Below are 18,081 nucleotides of genomic sequence, written 5' to 3' on the forward strand. Positions count from 1 at the left end.
TCTTTCATACATGCATTGAGAAATTCATTTTTGAATATTAAATACATCAAGAGTGCATATTGGTGCCCCGCTCCAGCATTTAAATTGCCCATCCCTGATTTAAAAAAAATAAATATATATATATGTGTGCTTAGGCATGTTAACTTATAATATGTTGTAATATTGGCCATGTAGAGTTATTGTTGAATGTGTTTATGACAGTGCTTATAACAGCCACTCTTCTTTTCTTGATATGCTAACTTAATTTTCTGGCATAACATCATAAGCAGACACTGGCATTAAATGGCTGTGGCTCATTTCAAATCACCCACTACAGTCTCGTGACTCCACTAACGGGTAGTAAATGTCTGTTCATGAAATGGCCTTTGAGATCTTTTCCTGCTCAGCTCTCTAGATTGTTGAACAGATGCCACCATGTGGCCGAATATCAAAACTACAAAGGCCCTCTGTTAGATGTGTTTGTTCTAAATATTGCTCTGTAAAAGAAATCATAAAAAATAAACTGCTCTGTAAAATTCACTGTTCCTGGAAATGATCTTTACAGTTAAACGGTACACAGAGCAATCAAATAAAACACGTTTATTGAAACTCAATGCATTTTATTCACATTGCACTGATTGCAGTGTTGGAGAGCTCTTTTTTTTTTTTTTTTTTTTTTTTTGAAACATTTTTTGTCACATCACTAACCAAAAAGTGTATAAACTACTGTAAAACAAAAATGGGCAATCTGCCCTTACAAGAGCAGACACTTGTAATCATGATGAAATGTGGCAGTGTCTGTACGCAGTATACGAGCGGGCAGTCTCATTAAACTTTTTAAAACATAAGAGCTGGATGCATTTGCTGTAACTGCTTGCAACGGTGAAGTGGTATTGGTGTTATTGGTTGCTCCTAGTCCTCCCTGCTCACAGTGATGATCAAAAATAGAAGAAACATTTCTTCAGGCATGATTGAGCTGTGTGCTATTTCAGGTCTTCCTGTCTCAGGAACCCCCCCCCCCCCATCCTCTTGTGTCTGAGTAGAATTTTTGCGGGGTTGGTATTATCTCTTTTACCTGTCTTCATACTTTGCTTTACTATCATGACCTCTGATTTAGTTTCTTTCCAACACCCAGTAAACATCATATTTCAAACACAACTATTACTTAAATGACTGGTGTATGTAGACCATTTAGTGACCTAAAATTGTATGGAAAAAAGAAGTATGGAAGGTGGCCTGATATTCATATCCATGTAATCAGCAGACTGCTAAACTTCCAATTCAATGTAGCGTTTTACTTTGGCAGTGTGTGAATTGTGTTTGTTGGTCATTACTGCCAACAAGGTGCCAAATGAAAAACAGATGTCATGTTACTGGTGTAAAAGAGAAAGGCTAGAGGAAAATGGTACTGAGAGAGTACTTGTATTGTGTCATGTGACCCTGTGTGTATGTAGCCGAGCGACTACAGTATAATGCCTTAATTACCAGACGTGTATATGTACAGGACGGTCTCAGAAAATTAGAATATTTATTTTTATATTATATTTTATTTTATATTTATAATTAAAAAAATATATATATATTTTTATTTATACTTTATATTTATAAAGTCTATTATTTTCTGTAATGCAATTAAATAAGCAAAAATGCCATTCTGGATTCATTACAAATCAACTGAAATATTGCAAGCCTTTTATTATTTTAATATTGCTGATTATGGCTTAAAGCTTACGAAAACTCAAATATCCTATCTCAAAATATTAGAATATTTCCTCAGACCTAGTTAAAAAAAAAAAAAAAAGCCATAATCAGCAATATTAAAACAATAAAAGGCTTGCAATATTTCACCTGATTTGTAATGAATCCAGAATGTATGGCAGTTTTTGTTTATTTAATTGCATTATAGAAAATAATTGATTTTATCAAAATATTCTAATTTTCTGAGACAGTCCTGTATGTGTGTGTGTGTGTGTGTGTGTGTGTTGGGGGGGGGGGGGGGGTGTTTTAGCTTCTTAAAAAGCTAAAAATGTTTTTATTAGTGTTTGTTTTTGTGACATGCTAAATGACTGCCACAATAGTGTTTTCTCAGAGAGTGTGTTACCGCCATCAAGTGGACAACATTTAAAACTGCACACAACACTATATTAGTCTATTACTCATGTACAGTGTAAATTTACTGCAGTACAATATTATGCTCAAAATAATACTTTAATTATCAGTCATAGAATTTAGATGTTAATAGTGTGAAACAATGCTAAGTTTTTGTGGCAATAAGAAGTTAGTGAAATATTTGAAAATTTTATGTTTTACTTAAAACATGGGGGAAAAAAACTGACGCTTTTTTTTTTTTTTTTGGTCAAACCTCTAATTTGACATTTCTCTGTTGCAGATGAGAGGCCTTATATCTGCAGCCTGTGTGACTTTGTTACCACTGAGTCGCATACCTACCTGGCTCATGTCCGTGTCCGGCATCCGGCTGCCTCCGAAGACAGAACCAGCCCCGTTCCGAGAGTTACCCCCATTGGATACCCCAAATTGAAGAAGGCCCTTCTGCAAGGTCTGGAAAATATTCCATCCCCTCCTGCTCCTCTTTCAACATGCTCTTCTCCCTGCGAGAATGTTTTTACCCCTGTGGATTTATGTATGAGGGCTGAGGGTCACAGGGGCCAAGCCCCCATAACCCTAGACAGGAAAATCCTCCCGAACCACAAGTGTTCCTTCTGCTCCCATTCTACTCTCTATCCTGAGGTCCTGTGGATGCATCAAACTGTGGCTCATCGCATGACCAGTAGTAGCTCCAATCTGGTGCCTAAATGGGCTCTGAGAAACAACACCAAGGCGCCAAGAGACTTGTCCTCCAGGCGACGCACTGGCCCCCCACCAGTCTTGGAGGGTAAGGAATGTCCACCGCTGCCAAAAGTTGTCCGTGCCCAACGCACGCGTCCCCCCACCCAGGCCAACGAAGTACTAAAAAAGAATAAAGCAGGTACAGCGTCGTCATCATCCCTTCACTCTTCATCTTTACTATCAAGACCCTCCACATCCACTTCAGGATCGCATGCTGCAAGAGTCGCTCAGAGTCAGCCTCCGCGCTCCAGACCCAAAGTCGATAATTCCTCTCGGAGGAGTTTGCTGCCAACCTCCAGCTCTAATGAGAAGATCACCAGCACCCGCTCCCGTTCCCCAGCCCCAAGCCTCAACTCTGCTACAGCTCCCAAAAGGGCAGAATGTTACATGATGCCTCAGGAGGGACTCGGATTCATGCTTTCTAGCAAGTACAGTACCCAAGCGGAGTACAACCGAGCTCGAGGCTCCTCTCATCAACCGCTCACCAACTCCCTCGGCCAGCGACAAACTCATGCTACGAGGCCGAGTAGCGTCGCACGCGGCTCGGCAACGGGGCACTATAGAGCGACGCAGACATATGGAGGCATTCCTCAGACTTCTTCATCATCCTCCCTGCCCGGGAATGTGAAACAGGAGCAAATCTCAGAGATCCCAGAAATGCCAAACCACATCCTCAGCTTCCTCAAAAACTACAGTCCCCATGAACTGGCTGCGCTGTACCACCGCTGGGGTGCCACCAATTCACTTTTGGATCCCTCTGGTAAGAAACTATTTTTCTTTCCGTTTTTTTGTTTTTTTTGTTTTTTTAAACTTGGATCAACACATATCGCATAGCAATCTGGTTAAGAAGACACATTTTACACTAGACATGCATACATGTCCAACAAATGAACCATGAAATATATGTGAGAAAATTCTGGATCCGGTAACAATGCTTTAAATTCGTACATTTATAACTGTCAAAATTATAATAATATAAACAGACATATCAAACAGATTAATAAAAAGAACATTTCCTACTATTAATAAGTACAGGAAAAGCCATCAGCTAAGTGATACTGCCCTCTAATGGATTATCCGTGCAATGCATGTGTCAGATCATATACTTATAGGGCTCAAAATGTCTTGTATTAATGATATGTTTGGTTTTATAGGGTTAAGCGCTATAAAATAATCTTTTTCCACACTCTAGAATGAGAATTGTTGAACCGAAGAAAATTATTGTTCAACTTACGTAATTGAATTGCTTCACGTGGTAACCCACAATTGAATTAAGTTAATCCAAGTCAATAGGGACAATTCGGAGCACCCAATTAACCTGCCATGCATGTCTTTAAAATGTGGGAGGAGACCGGAGAAGACCCACGCGAGCACGGGGAGAACATGCAAACTCCACCCAGGAAGGCCGGAGCCTGGACTCGAACCTGATTCCTCAGAACTGGGAGGCGAATGTGCTAACTACTGGTCCACCGTGCCGCCCATCCAAGTCAATATATTAAGTTTAATTAATTATGATGTCATTAAGTGTAACTGAGTTTATTAAACTTAGTATATTCATTTTGGATTACTTAATTGAATTGTGTGTTACCATTTGAATTCAATTAAGTAGTCAACAATTCTCTTTTTAGACTTAATATTGACAGTGGTTCTATTGAGGGCATGTACACTTGCAACTGCTTTTCGTCGCTCACTGGCGAAAAAATTAGATACACCGTACTAAATAAATCGAATAATTAATAGCTGTTTTTACTAAGCGGTAAATATTCATGTTTAGCTACTTATCAGGCTCTGAACTGTAACCACAATGAAAGTGTCACCACACACGGAGCATTAACTCGTACGCTTGACAAAGTTTTGCAAAATGGTTTCTTAAAATGATCAGATTAACATGTGCATGTTTGTGAGGTATGATAAAAGGCTGCATCTGGGGCAGCATGTGCACTTCAAAATAGCTGTGTATTTGTATTCTGTTGTTTTGCTTTCTTTTTTAAAATGTTATATTTGTCTGCGAAAGACGTGAGAGAACCTCTGGTGCGCTCAGGTCTGTGAGGCATGCCTGCGTGTCCAGCTCTACTCTCCCAGAAAGCTGTCACAAACTGTTAAGGTCACGGCTCTGCCTGATGAGAGACTCTCACAGATGCAAATGGGGGGGAGGCAAAACAGGGCACGAGGAAACAGAAGAGGCAGAGAGCGAGAGAGAGCGAGAGAGAGCGAGAGAGAGAGAGAGAGATGAGACAGAATAATTACCCCACCAGCTGCTTTGGAAATGGTCATTACCGAACATCAACATTATTTTCCCATTTTCAGCTGTGTCTCTAAGGTCAAGTGGGGCTGTGTGGAGCTAGGGGTCAAAGACAACAGCCCTAGAGCAGACGCATGACATCACTGTCACCCGTCCAGGCGCATATCGTCACCATCCGCCTTAGCCCTTTGAGTCACATGCTATAAAGTGACCTTTTTTGAGCAGCGAAGTATTTCTCTCTTTTCCTCTGCAATGTGTGCGTGTGCATGTGTATGTTTCGGGTGCCTGTGTTTTCCATCCAGCTCCTGTCTTGTCTTTCATTAATGCATCAATGAGAAGGGCTGGCAGCTCCGAGTCGAAGTGAAGTAACCAGAGGCCAGCCAACAGTCGGGGTGCCAGAGACGCTCTCCGTCACCTCTAATCCCCCACTCTGCCCTTATCTTTCTTGTCCTGCTTCCCCCCGCTTCTCACATGTAAACATACAGAAATACACATAACAAATGGAAAGAAGACATGGTTGCTGCAGCTTTCTGCTTGGGCCTTGTGTGACTGTAGCGCAAGGGTCAGCAACCTTTACTGTCAAAAAAGACATTTTAAGCCAAATAAATAACCAAAAATCTGTTTGCAGCCGCAAAACATTTGAACATTGTGATGGACGAAACGGTGCCTTATGGTTGCCGAATGTACTGTGGGCCCAAGAGCTAATTAGAGCGGCACCATAATAATAATAATAATAATAATAATAATAATAATAATAATAATATGCAGCATCCAATACTTTGAGATTAATTTTCTTCTACTGTTCGGCTTCCATTTTTTTTTGGGGGGGGGGGGGGGCACGGTAGACAAGTGGTTAGCAGGTCCGCCTCCCAGTACTGAGGACTCGGGTTCGAGTCTAGGCTCCGGCCTTCCTGGGTGGAGTTTGCATGTTCTCCCCATGCCTGCGTGGGTCTTCTCCGGGTCTCCTCCCACATTCCAAAGACATGCATGGCAGGTTCATTGGGTGCTCCGAATTGTCCCTCGGTGTGCTTGTGAGTGTGGATGGTTGTTCGTCTCTGTGTGCGCTGAGATTGGCTGGCAACCAGTCCAGGGTGTCCCCCGCTTACTGCCCAAAGCCGGCTGAGATAGGCTCCAGCACCCCCCGCGACCCTTGTGAGGAATAAGCATTCAAGAAAATGGATGGATGGATGGATGGATTTTTTTTATTTTTTTTATTTTGGAGTGTGTGTGTGTTATAAATTTTCATACTTTTTCATATTTTTTTTTTTACTTTTTTGCCGTCCTGTCAATTTTCTGACATTTTGGCCATTTTATGGACATTTGGTAATTTTCTGCCTTTCTTACTCCTTTTTTTTTTTTTTTTTTTTTTAGACATTTTATGTCTATTTTTCTGCCTTTTTGTTGTCAATTTTCTGACATTTCTGGAAATTTTGTGGACATTTTTATGTTAATTTTCAGGATTTCTTCTTTTGTTTTTGGAAATGTTATGTTCACTTTTTGAACATTTTGTTTAATGTGTTTTATATTCAATTCTCTGACATTTTTGTTGCATTATCATGGCCATTTTATGGGAATTTTCAGCTTTTTTTGTAAATTTTATGGTCACTCAGACTTTATTTGGGTATTTAAAGAAAAAAAAAAACTTTTTCATCTACTTTTTGTCTCTATTTCTTAAAAATTTGGGCTCTGACATTATGTAAACTTATTTATTATTTATTTTTTTATTTAATCAATTTATTTAAAGAATATTTTATCTAAAAATAAATATGTAAAAAAAAAAAATCTAATTTTTTTTAGAGATCCACCGGAGAGAGACTTAAGACCCACAGGTTGCAACCCTCTGCTGTAGCGTAACTACCTTTTCTCTAAAAAGTCGAGTTCGAGTTGCATCACCATGATGTAGTTATGGGTCTCTTGATACAGTGTTTAAAGCAGTTATTTCACCTGCCTTGTAACAAGAACCATGATTCAACACATCAGTCATCACACAGTTATCGAGAGGCGTGGGATTATAAAAGGAACGCTACATCTGTTTTTCATTGAATAGGAATGGTGGCAGTACAAGGTAGATCATGTAGGAAAATACACCAATTCAATCTATAACCAAACCCTGTCATATTACGGAACTGATGGACTTGGAAGCAATTGATATTCGCTAAGTGACAGTTGTTATCCTCAATTTTTTACAAAGTTGGTCAGCGTGTGACCCGGTCCAGGCCTTTACTGTCCTGAGCTGGAGCAATATACAACTCTTCAAACATATACACGCGCAGGCAGGCACACACACCTGACATGTGACACACGGGCAGCGGTGCGGGCACATCACAGCCGGGGCGTTTTAATTGCCTGTAATTTATGCGGTGTGTGTGTCTGGCTGTCATCCTGTGAGATGATGCTGTGTGACAGCAGCAGTCCAGCCCCTGGAGCTAGCCGCTCATAATGACACATTAGACATACTAATGATGCCTGCACTTGTCCACTACTCATGCTGCCTACCTCCACCACTGCAGCCATGCTTCTGTGTGGATGTGCACCTTTTCAGTGTGTGCACACTACTGACCTCTATGACTTTATTTGGCCTCAAACTCAACATGATTTTGGAATGAACCAAAGTTATTATTATTGTAGTTGAAAACAAAACAAAAACAAAAGGCCGTTAAAGGAGAGTCTATGTTGAAGATTCAACATGATGCGCTAAGTTCTTTGCATTCACCAATGTATGTTTAATCAAATGAAGCCAACTTAGTTATAAATTGCCCATAACTTATAAATATAAAAGGTTCCAACATAAGAGTATGAGTTTGGCAACACAGGTAACTGTTCCACTGGCAATTATAGGATGTTGGAGTGCTTATAAAATCATTTATTTACTTTACCTCGACTCCACTAAAGGCCATATAATCTCACAAATGTAACTTTCAGGCACTATATGTACGGCACATTAACTCTTTGACCGCCAAAAACGTTTAATAACAATTGGTAATATCACGATGTATGCTGCCATAAACGTTAAATGATGTCAACTATGTTTTTTGTTGTTGTTGTTTTGTTTTTTAATCAATGGGCAGTTCACCGTCTAAGTGCAGTACGCGCTGCCTTGTCAATGAGTTGTGGAATCAAAAACACTATGGCCAGCAGATGGCAGCATTGTATCTCTTTTAATTGGGCTCATTGCTTGTGAAATTACAATGAAACATGATGAAATCTGATGAAATTGAACGTTTTCAAGGATGATGTAAATGATCAAAGCCTTTGTCATATAAAAGTTGTTGTTTTTTTTTTTGACAACGTGTGGCAGTAAAAGTTAATATGTCCTTGTAAAAGTAGTTAGATCTACTTTTAAACTTGGCACATTAAGTCAAATTGACATATTAAAATGTTACCTTTTTGTTTGAACAAGTCACCTCAGAGTTATTCACCTTTGAACATGTGAACATACGTTAACAACTGAAAACATGTCTTGATGTATAAAAACGTATTATTCGCTTAATTTTCACCAACATAATGGCTTAATTCAAAATTGTTAACGAAGTAAAATATTTTTTTTTTAAACTAAAAACCAATGGAAATTACATCTTATAAAACTATTAAATATCTACAGCTCAGTGGACTAGTGGTGGAGTGTCCACCCAGAGACTGGGAGGTCGTGGGTTCAATCCCCCGGCCGGGTCATACCAAAGACTATAAAAATGGGACCCAATTGCCTCCCTGCTTGACACTCAGCATTAAGGGTTGGAATTGGGGGGTTAGATCACCAAAAATGATTCCCGAGCGCGGCCCCTGCTGGTGCTCACCGCTCCCCCAGGGGATGGGTTAAATGCGGAAAACAAATTTCACCCCACTTCGGTGGATGTGACAATCAGTGGTAATTTAATTGAATCAATTACCGAAAATATCCTTTGTTTTCATCTTTGTCAATGGATATCAAAAATGAGTTTTCGGGCTTCATTTAAAATTTTATTTGAATTACTATTTCAGAAGAAGGAAGGCTAAATAGAGAATTGCAGTTTTTTTTTTTTATTGAAATACTTAGTGATAGTTTATTTATCTTGCACTCAACAAATACTCCATATATTAAATACAAACAAAGAAACACTCTTACCAAAACTAACAATTCTGCTCTAAAAATGAATTGAAACTAACTGAAATTAAAAATAAAAGTCAAAACAAAATAAAAATGAACTATAATGAAAAATCCAAATTATTATAACCCTGGAATGAACTGTTGAGGATATGACTGGTTTGTTGTGATTGTATTGCTGTTATATGTTATGTTTGTTTTATGTTGTTTCTGTAAAGCACTTTGGGATAGTGAAGGCTGTTTGAAAGCGCTATAAATAAAGATTAATTAACTTGACTTTACACCACAGAAATGACCATTGATTAAATAATATTTGTGAATAACGTTGACGCATGAGTACTATCATCCAGACGTGTGTGATACTTGAAAATGTTCCTAGGTTTTTTCAAGTTATATTATTATGTATTATACATATGATGTGTTAAAAAAAAAAATGTGCCCTGCGATTGGCTGGCAACCAGTTCAGGGTGTACCCCGCCTACTGCCCAAAGCCAGCTGAGATAGGCTCCAGCACACCCGCAACCCTTGTGAGGAATAAGCGGTCAAGAAAATGGATGGATGGATGGATGGATGGATGGATGGATGTGTTAAAAAAAAAAATATATGCCTGTCTCATTTAGAGGGTTAAAATTCAATGATTATGCTTTGCAGTAGTAGCCGCATCGTAGATCAGTAAACATTGTTAATTTAATATCTATGACTTTTAAAAACTGGCCATTATTATTTTGGGAAACCTGTCTATTGGGACAGTAAAATACACTATTGTTATGTAATGTGATTCATGTTAGTCACTCAAATGACTGTTATGCGTTTGTTATCAGGGATGCTGAGGTCTCTCATGCGACAGGGACAACATTTCTGCCACGAGTGTGGGAAGAGTTTCAGTCAGCCCAGCCACCTGCGCACTCATATGAGGTCCCATACAGGTAAATAACACTTTATACTTTGACACTACTCACTAAAATAAATGATTGCCATTTCCTTTATTGAGCTGATACATATCATATTAGTACTGTAGACTGTACACACCATTGAGTCAAATGTTTCATTGTTAAATACCGCAGAAAATATGCCTTTACAGAGCTAACTCAGTTGAAACATATTTAATAGAACTTTTGGTAAACAATAGATGGAACTATTGCTAAACTACATTTTATACCACACTTTATCGTAGTGCAAACTTTAAGCGTACTGTTTCTTCTATTTTGGTTGCATTATTCAGGTTAGTCCCATGTTAAGATTTGTTAATAAAACAAAAGCAGTCTCACATGAAGCAAGAGAAGCAGTGAAAGTTGGGTCAACATGTAAGAAACAACCATTATCCTTCTTTAGTTTGTAAGATAACCCCGCAACTTGTAATTATTCATCTGATAGCACATTTTCAGTCATTCACATGACACCTGTGCACACACATCATCACCTTCTCAGCTATTTATCCACTCAGAGGCACTACCATGAGTTATAGAGAATATATGCATGGAAGGATTCACACTCTCAACAATATTTCATTGTCGGACATTCCTGCATGTAGCCATATAAATCAAAGCAGATCTTTTTGTTCATTTGAGTGTGACAGCCAGTCTGCGAGTCCTTCCTTGCCCTGGGCTGGGCAGCTGTCGCTATTTTTTAAACTGAAACATGTTTTCTCTGGATACTGACCTGTGACAAATTGTATACATTATTAATCACATGTCAATTAAAGAGATGCAATTTTGCATTCCAATGAAGCAGACCATCATTTATTCACACCAGTCTCTCGAGTCCATTTGCATGTGCTCCAGTGCCATTTATTAAACAACTTGACGAAAGCTAGATCCACATGTACATGATTTTTTTCTTTTTTCTTTTAACGATATGATACCTCACTCTGGACTTAACATTTTCATCCATTTCACTGGTGTTTATAAACAACTACAAACAAACTCTCATAAGAAGCCTTTGCCAAATGTTCAGGCTGTCAAGCTCGTGCCAAAGCAACAGGTGGCACCATAACCCCTAAATGGAAGGCGTTATTTTTTTGGCAGTCAGAAGCCAGAAAAAAAAAAATCTGAATCAAGGATTCATGTGTGGAGTTGTGCTTTCATTTAACACCACAATATAAAGTCAACAAACAGTACAGAAAAATAAGCATAACAAATGACATGAAGATCAACTTGCAGTGTGTTCCTGTTGACTCACACCGCTGAAAAGTTTTGTGCGGTTTTCGTCAAGGCTTATACCGCTAGTCTACTGACATAAAACATAGTTTGTATGCAGATGAAAAGCCACAACGCATTGACTTGGGGAAAGCAAAACAAAACAGCACCTGTGTTTAAAAAGCAATAATTAGAAAAATGTAATGAGAATGAATTCTTCATTTTGCATGAAATTCCTATTATGAAAATAAAGTTGCAGCTCTTTATCTATGACAAATCTGTGTTTATTTGTTAATAGTTATACCATGAAGTATAAATTAAACAACAAATAATAATGTTAATTCTCCCCACACCTACAAGGAGTTTCACTGGGTACTCTGACTTCCACCCACATTCCAAAAACATTCATGGTAGGTTCACTTGAGACACTATAATGTCCATAGATGTGAATGCAAGTGTGAATGTTTTTCTATATTCACCCTGTTATGGACTGATGACCAGTCCAGGATGTACCTGGGTCTTGCCCACAGTCCATTTTAAGGAAGTCATATAGAAAATGGATGGACAGATATATTATGTATCAGTGGTTGAATAAACTTAACTAAAAAGGTGATTTTTCTTTCTTATGGCATCACATTAAACAGATGTGCCAAAAGTTTATTGTTATTGAAGATAACTCAACAAGCGTTTTCTTTAAGTTTGTAATACTGTCACTTTATTACTGTAAAATTATGTTTTTATTCTGACTTTATTCCCATATTATATGGACTTCATTTATATAGTGTTACTGCGATTGGTTGGCAACCAGTCCGGGGTGTCCCCCGCCTACTGCCCAGAGCCAGCTGAGATAGGCGCCAGCAGCCCCCGCGACCCTTGTGAGGAATAAGTGGTCAAGAAAATGGATGGATGGATATAGTGTTAGATTGGTTTCTTTTCATTTGTTTGGATATTGCATTATATTTTCCCCATTTTCTGTACTTTGCCATTTGTTTCCCTTCCTTTCTCTTTAATCCCATTCTCTTCCCATCTCATCCTCTCTCTCTCTCTCTCTCTCTCTCTCTCTCTCTCTCTCTCTCTCTCTCTCTCTCTCTCTCTCTCTCTCTCTCTCTCTCTCTATCTTCGCAGAAAAAAAAGAGACCACCCTTTTGTTTACTGTTCATTTTAAATAGTACAACAAAACATGCATTTGTTGGGAGCAATATCTCATTGAAGACAAAAACAGCTCATGAGTTAACAAGAAATTAAAGGGATACTTACCACATTGAGCCATTTTCAGCAGTAAAAAGTAGTGTTGTTCCGATACCGATACTGGTATCGGCAGAGGCGCCGATACTGCATTAAAACAGTGGTATCAGTATCGGTGACTACTCACAAGTAACATGCCAATACCATTAATTCCAATGCTAATATAGGATTTTGGATGCAGCATCTTGTGTCTTGCTCGTGCACGACAATCACTGATATGTGACATGCTCACTGCATGCCGATCTAAGTGGCCCTTGAATGCTCTGAACCAATGGCAGGACAGCTTTTTCATGTTGAGGAAAAAAAAAAAAAAACATAGATATGGTATCGGTATCGGCCGATACTGCAAAGCTGGGTATCGGAATCGGTATCGGGGGCCAAAAAACGGTATCGGAACAACACTATTAAAAGTTAATATTTTGTCCAGAAAGAATTTCATAACCATTAATTTCCATGTACATTTAATGCCTTTAAAAACTATTTTTTTCCACTAACTGTCGACTGAAGATGACATCACCTGTCCTGAGGAGTAGATAACGACCAATCATGGCTCAGTTTGCTGACCAAACCCAGAAAACAGGTGAGCCATGACTGGCCGTTACCTACTTCCTCACCACAGGTGATGTCATCTTCAGTCGAGGGCAAGTGGAAAAAATAGTTTTTAAAGGTATTAATTCATCATGGAAATGAATGGTTATCAAATTTATTCTGGACAATATATTAACTTTTTACTGCTGAAAATGGCTCAGTGAGTCAAGTATCCCTTTTTAAAGAAAACATGGTGGTCTCCCCTCACCCCCTCTTTTTTTTTCCCCATGGCTTTATCTAGCTAGCTATCTTTGTTCTACCAAAAATTCCTCTCCCTCTTGAATATTATTTTCCTCTCCCTCTGGATTCCCATGCCTGCATCCTTTCCTCCCTCTGCCTCCTCCCTCACTTGTCTCCTCTATTCCCTCTCCTGTCGTGTCACGTCCATCATGTGAGCGTGCCGTGATCACAGCAGACAGTGAGATAAGTAGCTTCTTTACGGAGAGTGTGAATGATATGTGGCATCGCCAGTGATTCTAAGTGACAGAGGCCAAATGGTAAGTGATGCAAAGCTCAGTTTCCCCTAAGCCCAATTGGAAACACGCACACACACACAGCACATTAACACGCTCACACCCATACACAGGGTCTGTAAACACTAGCCAAGACTGTAATTAATGTTGTCAGCGACGATTGTCCTCAGCACGGACGTACACACATCGAAAAGGCCACCCACCCCGAGGCCTCTATTAACATGCGTCATATTAAATCACCGACTTGGCTCAACCAAGTTCCATCGCCATCATCATCACCTTCACCACCGCCATCATCATTACTGCTAGCTCCCCTCCATTAGCATGGGCACTGGTGGCGAACGCCGCACTTTATTGTGCGGCTGGTGGCACAAGGAGAAAACCAAATGCTTGTGTGGCTCTTGATAGAGCTTTTAACCGGATGCCCCCTTCCTCCCCCTCCTCCTCCTCCTCCTCCCCCACCCTCGTCCTCCTTCTCACCCCACAGTTGGGTTTGATTTTAATGGACTCCACAGAGGTACTGACGCTCACAGCACCGCTTCTGAAGCTCCCAAGCAAGTATGTGGCACAATGGCTAATCACTCGGCTCCACCATCGCTTTTGCATGTCGTCTTTTTCTTGCACCTGTCTGCATGTTGTGCAATATTGTCAACTTCTGCACCCCAGTCCTGCTCTGTGTGTCTTTTTTCTTATTTTATGTCACACACTGCGTACCTGGTGTCCTTGCAAAAGATGTTTGTCATGAGGAATCATGTTTGTACAAATCGTACATTTTCACAAATTCTGTTTTGCTTTGCATACACACTTGTCGTCAAACTTATAAACTGGATAAATTTTGGTGGCTTAATTAAATTTACAAACAGCAATTTCAAATGATTTCCATTTTCGGTGCTACCGTACATTTGTAAAACACAGTATGCACATGTGTTAATGTCTTGTTGCAAATCTTGTTTCAAAAGGTACAAGCAATCTGAAATTTGACAAACTGGCAAATTTCACCAGTATTCTTGAATCAGTGTTTTCAGTCACCCATGCCGTTTACAGATCAGATTGGAGCCAAATGACGTACTTAACTTATATAAAACACTCAATATGATCTATAAATCATTTTAAATTCACATAAATTTCCACATCAATTTGTAAATCTTGGCATCCAACAACCAAAATGTATTAGCTATTTCTATTACTGACATACATATTCACAGTTGAGGCAAAACAGAAACTTTAACTCCATTAACAATTGTCATGCATCTTTTTAAGTTTTTTCAACTCTCCCGCCATTGTGTAAATGCCACAAGATTACTTTAGTACAAACTGGCCTCCCTGTTATACAGTCTTAACTGCGGCACGCGCACACACATTTTAGTTCTCTGGTCCGTGCTTTACATCGATTTTCTTTGTCGTTCCAATAATGTCAATGATTTCATCATGAAAATATCTGAATTTGCATATTTCCTGTTCAAATGCATGGGAATAGCAACTGAAAGCAAGCTCACATACTTCAATTGAAGCAGGCAGTTATTGTCACCTGACCTCACACAAAAAACTTTACTGTTTCTCATGACTTCACCCATAATACACATTTTATCACACATACTCCACATGCTGACATTAAACAATACGTCTAATATATTTACTCAATGCGTGTATCTAAATTCTCCCGTGATCTTTGTAAGACCTACAATGTATGGTTTTCAAGATATCATTAATATAGCCAAGGCAGCAAGTGTCGACGCTAAGCTAGTTAGCCCTGCCGTGGCACCTCATTAAAAACCAAATATTGTACCTAAAAATACTGCTAACTGCATTTTACATAACTTGTCACACCTGACAGACCATTTGAACATTTAAACATAGACTAGAGCATCCACTTTAATTGATCATGCCACTGGCTCAGTAAGAGGCAACCATTTTCTCCTTGAAAGGAAAGGGGCTAGTAGTACATTCACAATAATATTTTGAACTTAGTATAATTTAGAATTTTTGATAGATTCATTGCCAACAGTAGGCGTGATAACTAGGGTGGCAATTAAGCCATTTTGGTTACCGCCTGTGGTCATAATTGAAATAATGGCTAATCATCATCTTCAGTGCCTAACCATCATGAACCTCACCGCACGTCACTACATGTGTAAGCAACCCAAATGTGACGAGGATATGACTAATATTAGGCGGAATTGTAATGAATTTCATTTTGAATCACGCATTACGCAAACTATTGATTGGAGCCAAGGCCAGAAGTCATTTTGCTAGACTTGCATGCATTATATTTACATTCCACATACAAGAGATGTGTAAAAATGATACATCCTTGGTGGTGTAGAACTGCAGTGGATCAGACTTAGGGGTGTTTTCAACACAAGCTACATATTGTCTTATTTAGTTACTTGAGCGGGACAAACGTCATGCATTAGATAAGTTTTGTGACATTTTCTTAAAAGCATTTGAATATTGACAAAAGTGAAGCTAGCTTGCCAAGCGCGGTGATGTGAGCATATGTGAATGAAGTTTGGATTTTATAGTTTAAAAAGAGGTAACCGGAGGTTTGTATTTAACCGTTTACTTTTAACTGAGCGACTTGAGCGGTCGGCTCAGCAAGTTTATCGTTCAAGATTTAAATAACGTGTACACAAAGTCGCAATAAATCAACACAATCACATTTAATGTGCATGACAGGAAAAGGTAGAGACAAATAAATAAATAATAAAAAGAATATTATACATATTCAAAAATAGCAGTCTTCATTCTGTTACCGCCTTCTCTTCGTTTTTAGAGTCAGTCACAGACACAAGAATTGAGGCCGAGTGAGAAACGGCAGTAAATCTGCTCGGCTTTGACATTCGCATGTACACGCTGCGCCCTCAACTTTATTAATCATACACACACATACGCACATGACTGAGATTTAGCGCACAGTATATGAGTGATGGGAGCAGGCGTCTGGCGGAGGGCTCCAATTAGATGCAGTGTTGACGCTGCTTTACGGTGACGATAACCTTTAGTATAATGTAGTGCGGCGGTCCCGTCAGCCGTGTTTCCGCACAGGACGATATCGCCCAGGTTCTCGCTTTCCTCGCACGTCTAACCCTCACCTTCTTTTTCCTGCTGTTTTATTATTTTCCTTTATGATTAATTATACCTATTTTGTTGTTATCGCTCTCTTCCTCAAACACCCCTCTTTCTTTCTCTCTCTTGTGCTTCTGATGATGTATGATAACTGCTATATTTTGCTACGTCTTCTTCAGGGAAGATACTGGGGGAGGGGCACAGCGAGTCATTTGTTTTCCTGCTGTGATATTCATCCATTTATCAAAATGATAATTAGGTGCAATTAAATGGCAATCTCATTTGTTTTGTTCAGGTGTGAGTTTCTTATTTTTTATCATTCTTTTCTATTTTTTGCTGATGTCTGATATCTGTCCCATTGTAGGTCAGTCTAATTAGAAGATAGGTTGGGGGGGGGGTCATCGGGCAGTTGGGTTGATGGAGTGAAAGTACATGGAGATAAAATTATTATTTACACAGACTTGTGGGGCTTGCAGTGAAATAAAACTTGCACTATATGGACAAAAATATTGAGACGCCGCTTTATTAACTAATTACTGTAAAATGATGTGAATAAAAAAAGAGGTGGGCTATTATACAGGTGGCTTGATTTAAAAAATGTTGTTGTTTTTTCCACACTGTTTAGATGTACCAGTACCTAAGCAGTACCTTAAAAAAAATCAATGATTTATAGCACATTTCATACACAATGTAACTCAATATGCTTCAGAAAAGTTACAACGTTAAAGAAATGTAACTCTTTCCCTGCCGTTAACGTTATTGACGTTAACGGAAATCCCAACAAGTACTGCCATTAACGTTAATTCACGTCAACTAGTTTTTTGTTTTTTTTTTCCGCCCCCTCACAATGGGCAGCGCAATATCTTGGGCAGCTCTGGTTTCATGAGTGTGCAGAAAGGAAAAAAAAACAACAACACTAGCTATGGCCAGCAGATGGCAGCATTGTATCTCTTTTCAATGGGCTCCTGGCGTATGAAATTACAATGAAACATGACAAATCTGATGAAATCAAAACGTTTTCAAGGATGACATGTATGATCAAACTTAAGCGTTTGTCCCATTAAATATAATTCACAGAACATTCGTCACTAAACAAAAAAATATATCTTTTCTCCTTATTTTTACTTGGTGTCACTCAAATGACCCATTTTCAAATGGTGATAACTAAAGACCGAAATAAGGTAGAATCTTTTTTTTTTTTTTTCTTCTGAGAGAATGGAATCAAATCTTTCATATGGTATCCACCATATTTATATAGTCATACAGCACACAATAGTCTGTTTGCCTTGAAATATGACCTAAAAATGCTCAAAATTGTCTTTTTTTGGAGAACGTGTGGCAGTCAAAGAGTTAAAAGCAAAACAAATTATAATAATTGTATTCTATTTACACTCACTGTAGCTGTCTCAATATTTGAGTCCATAT

At 38.9% G+C, this 18,081-nt stretch overlaps 1 protein-coding gene across 5 annotated transcripts in view; it reads left to right on the top strand.

The window, feature by feature from the left end:
* Positions 1–18,081, top strand: part of LOC144022225 (zinc finger protein 516-like) — a 72,254-nt gene that overhangs the window by 34,691 nt on the left and 19,482 nt on the right. For 3 of the 5 annotated variants that reach the window (XM_077526860.1, XM_077526856.1, XM_077526857.1), the window contains exons 3-4: positions 2,369–3,586; positions 9,971–10,075. In XM_077526860.1, the coding sequence (XP_077382986.1) occupies positions 2,369–3,586; positions 9,971–10,075 (1,323 nt within the window). Of the gene's footprint in view, positions 1–2,368; positions 3,587–9,970; positions 10,076–12,066; positions 12,394–14,077; positions 14,149–18,081 lie in introns of those variants that run through there. The other 2 variants (XM_077526858.1, XM_077526859.1) reach the window with 2 other exon arrangements.

Source organism: Festucalex cinctus, chromosome 7 (genome assembly GCF_051991245.1).
Source record: "Festucalex cinctus isolate MCC-2025b chromosome 7, RoL_Fcin_1.0, whole genome shotgun sequence".
NCBI classification, from domain to species: domain Eukaryota; kingdom Metazoa; phylum Chordata; class Actinopteri; order Syngnathiformes; family Syngnathidae; genus Festucalex; species Festucalex cinctus.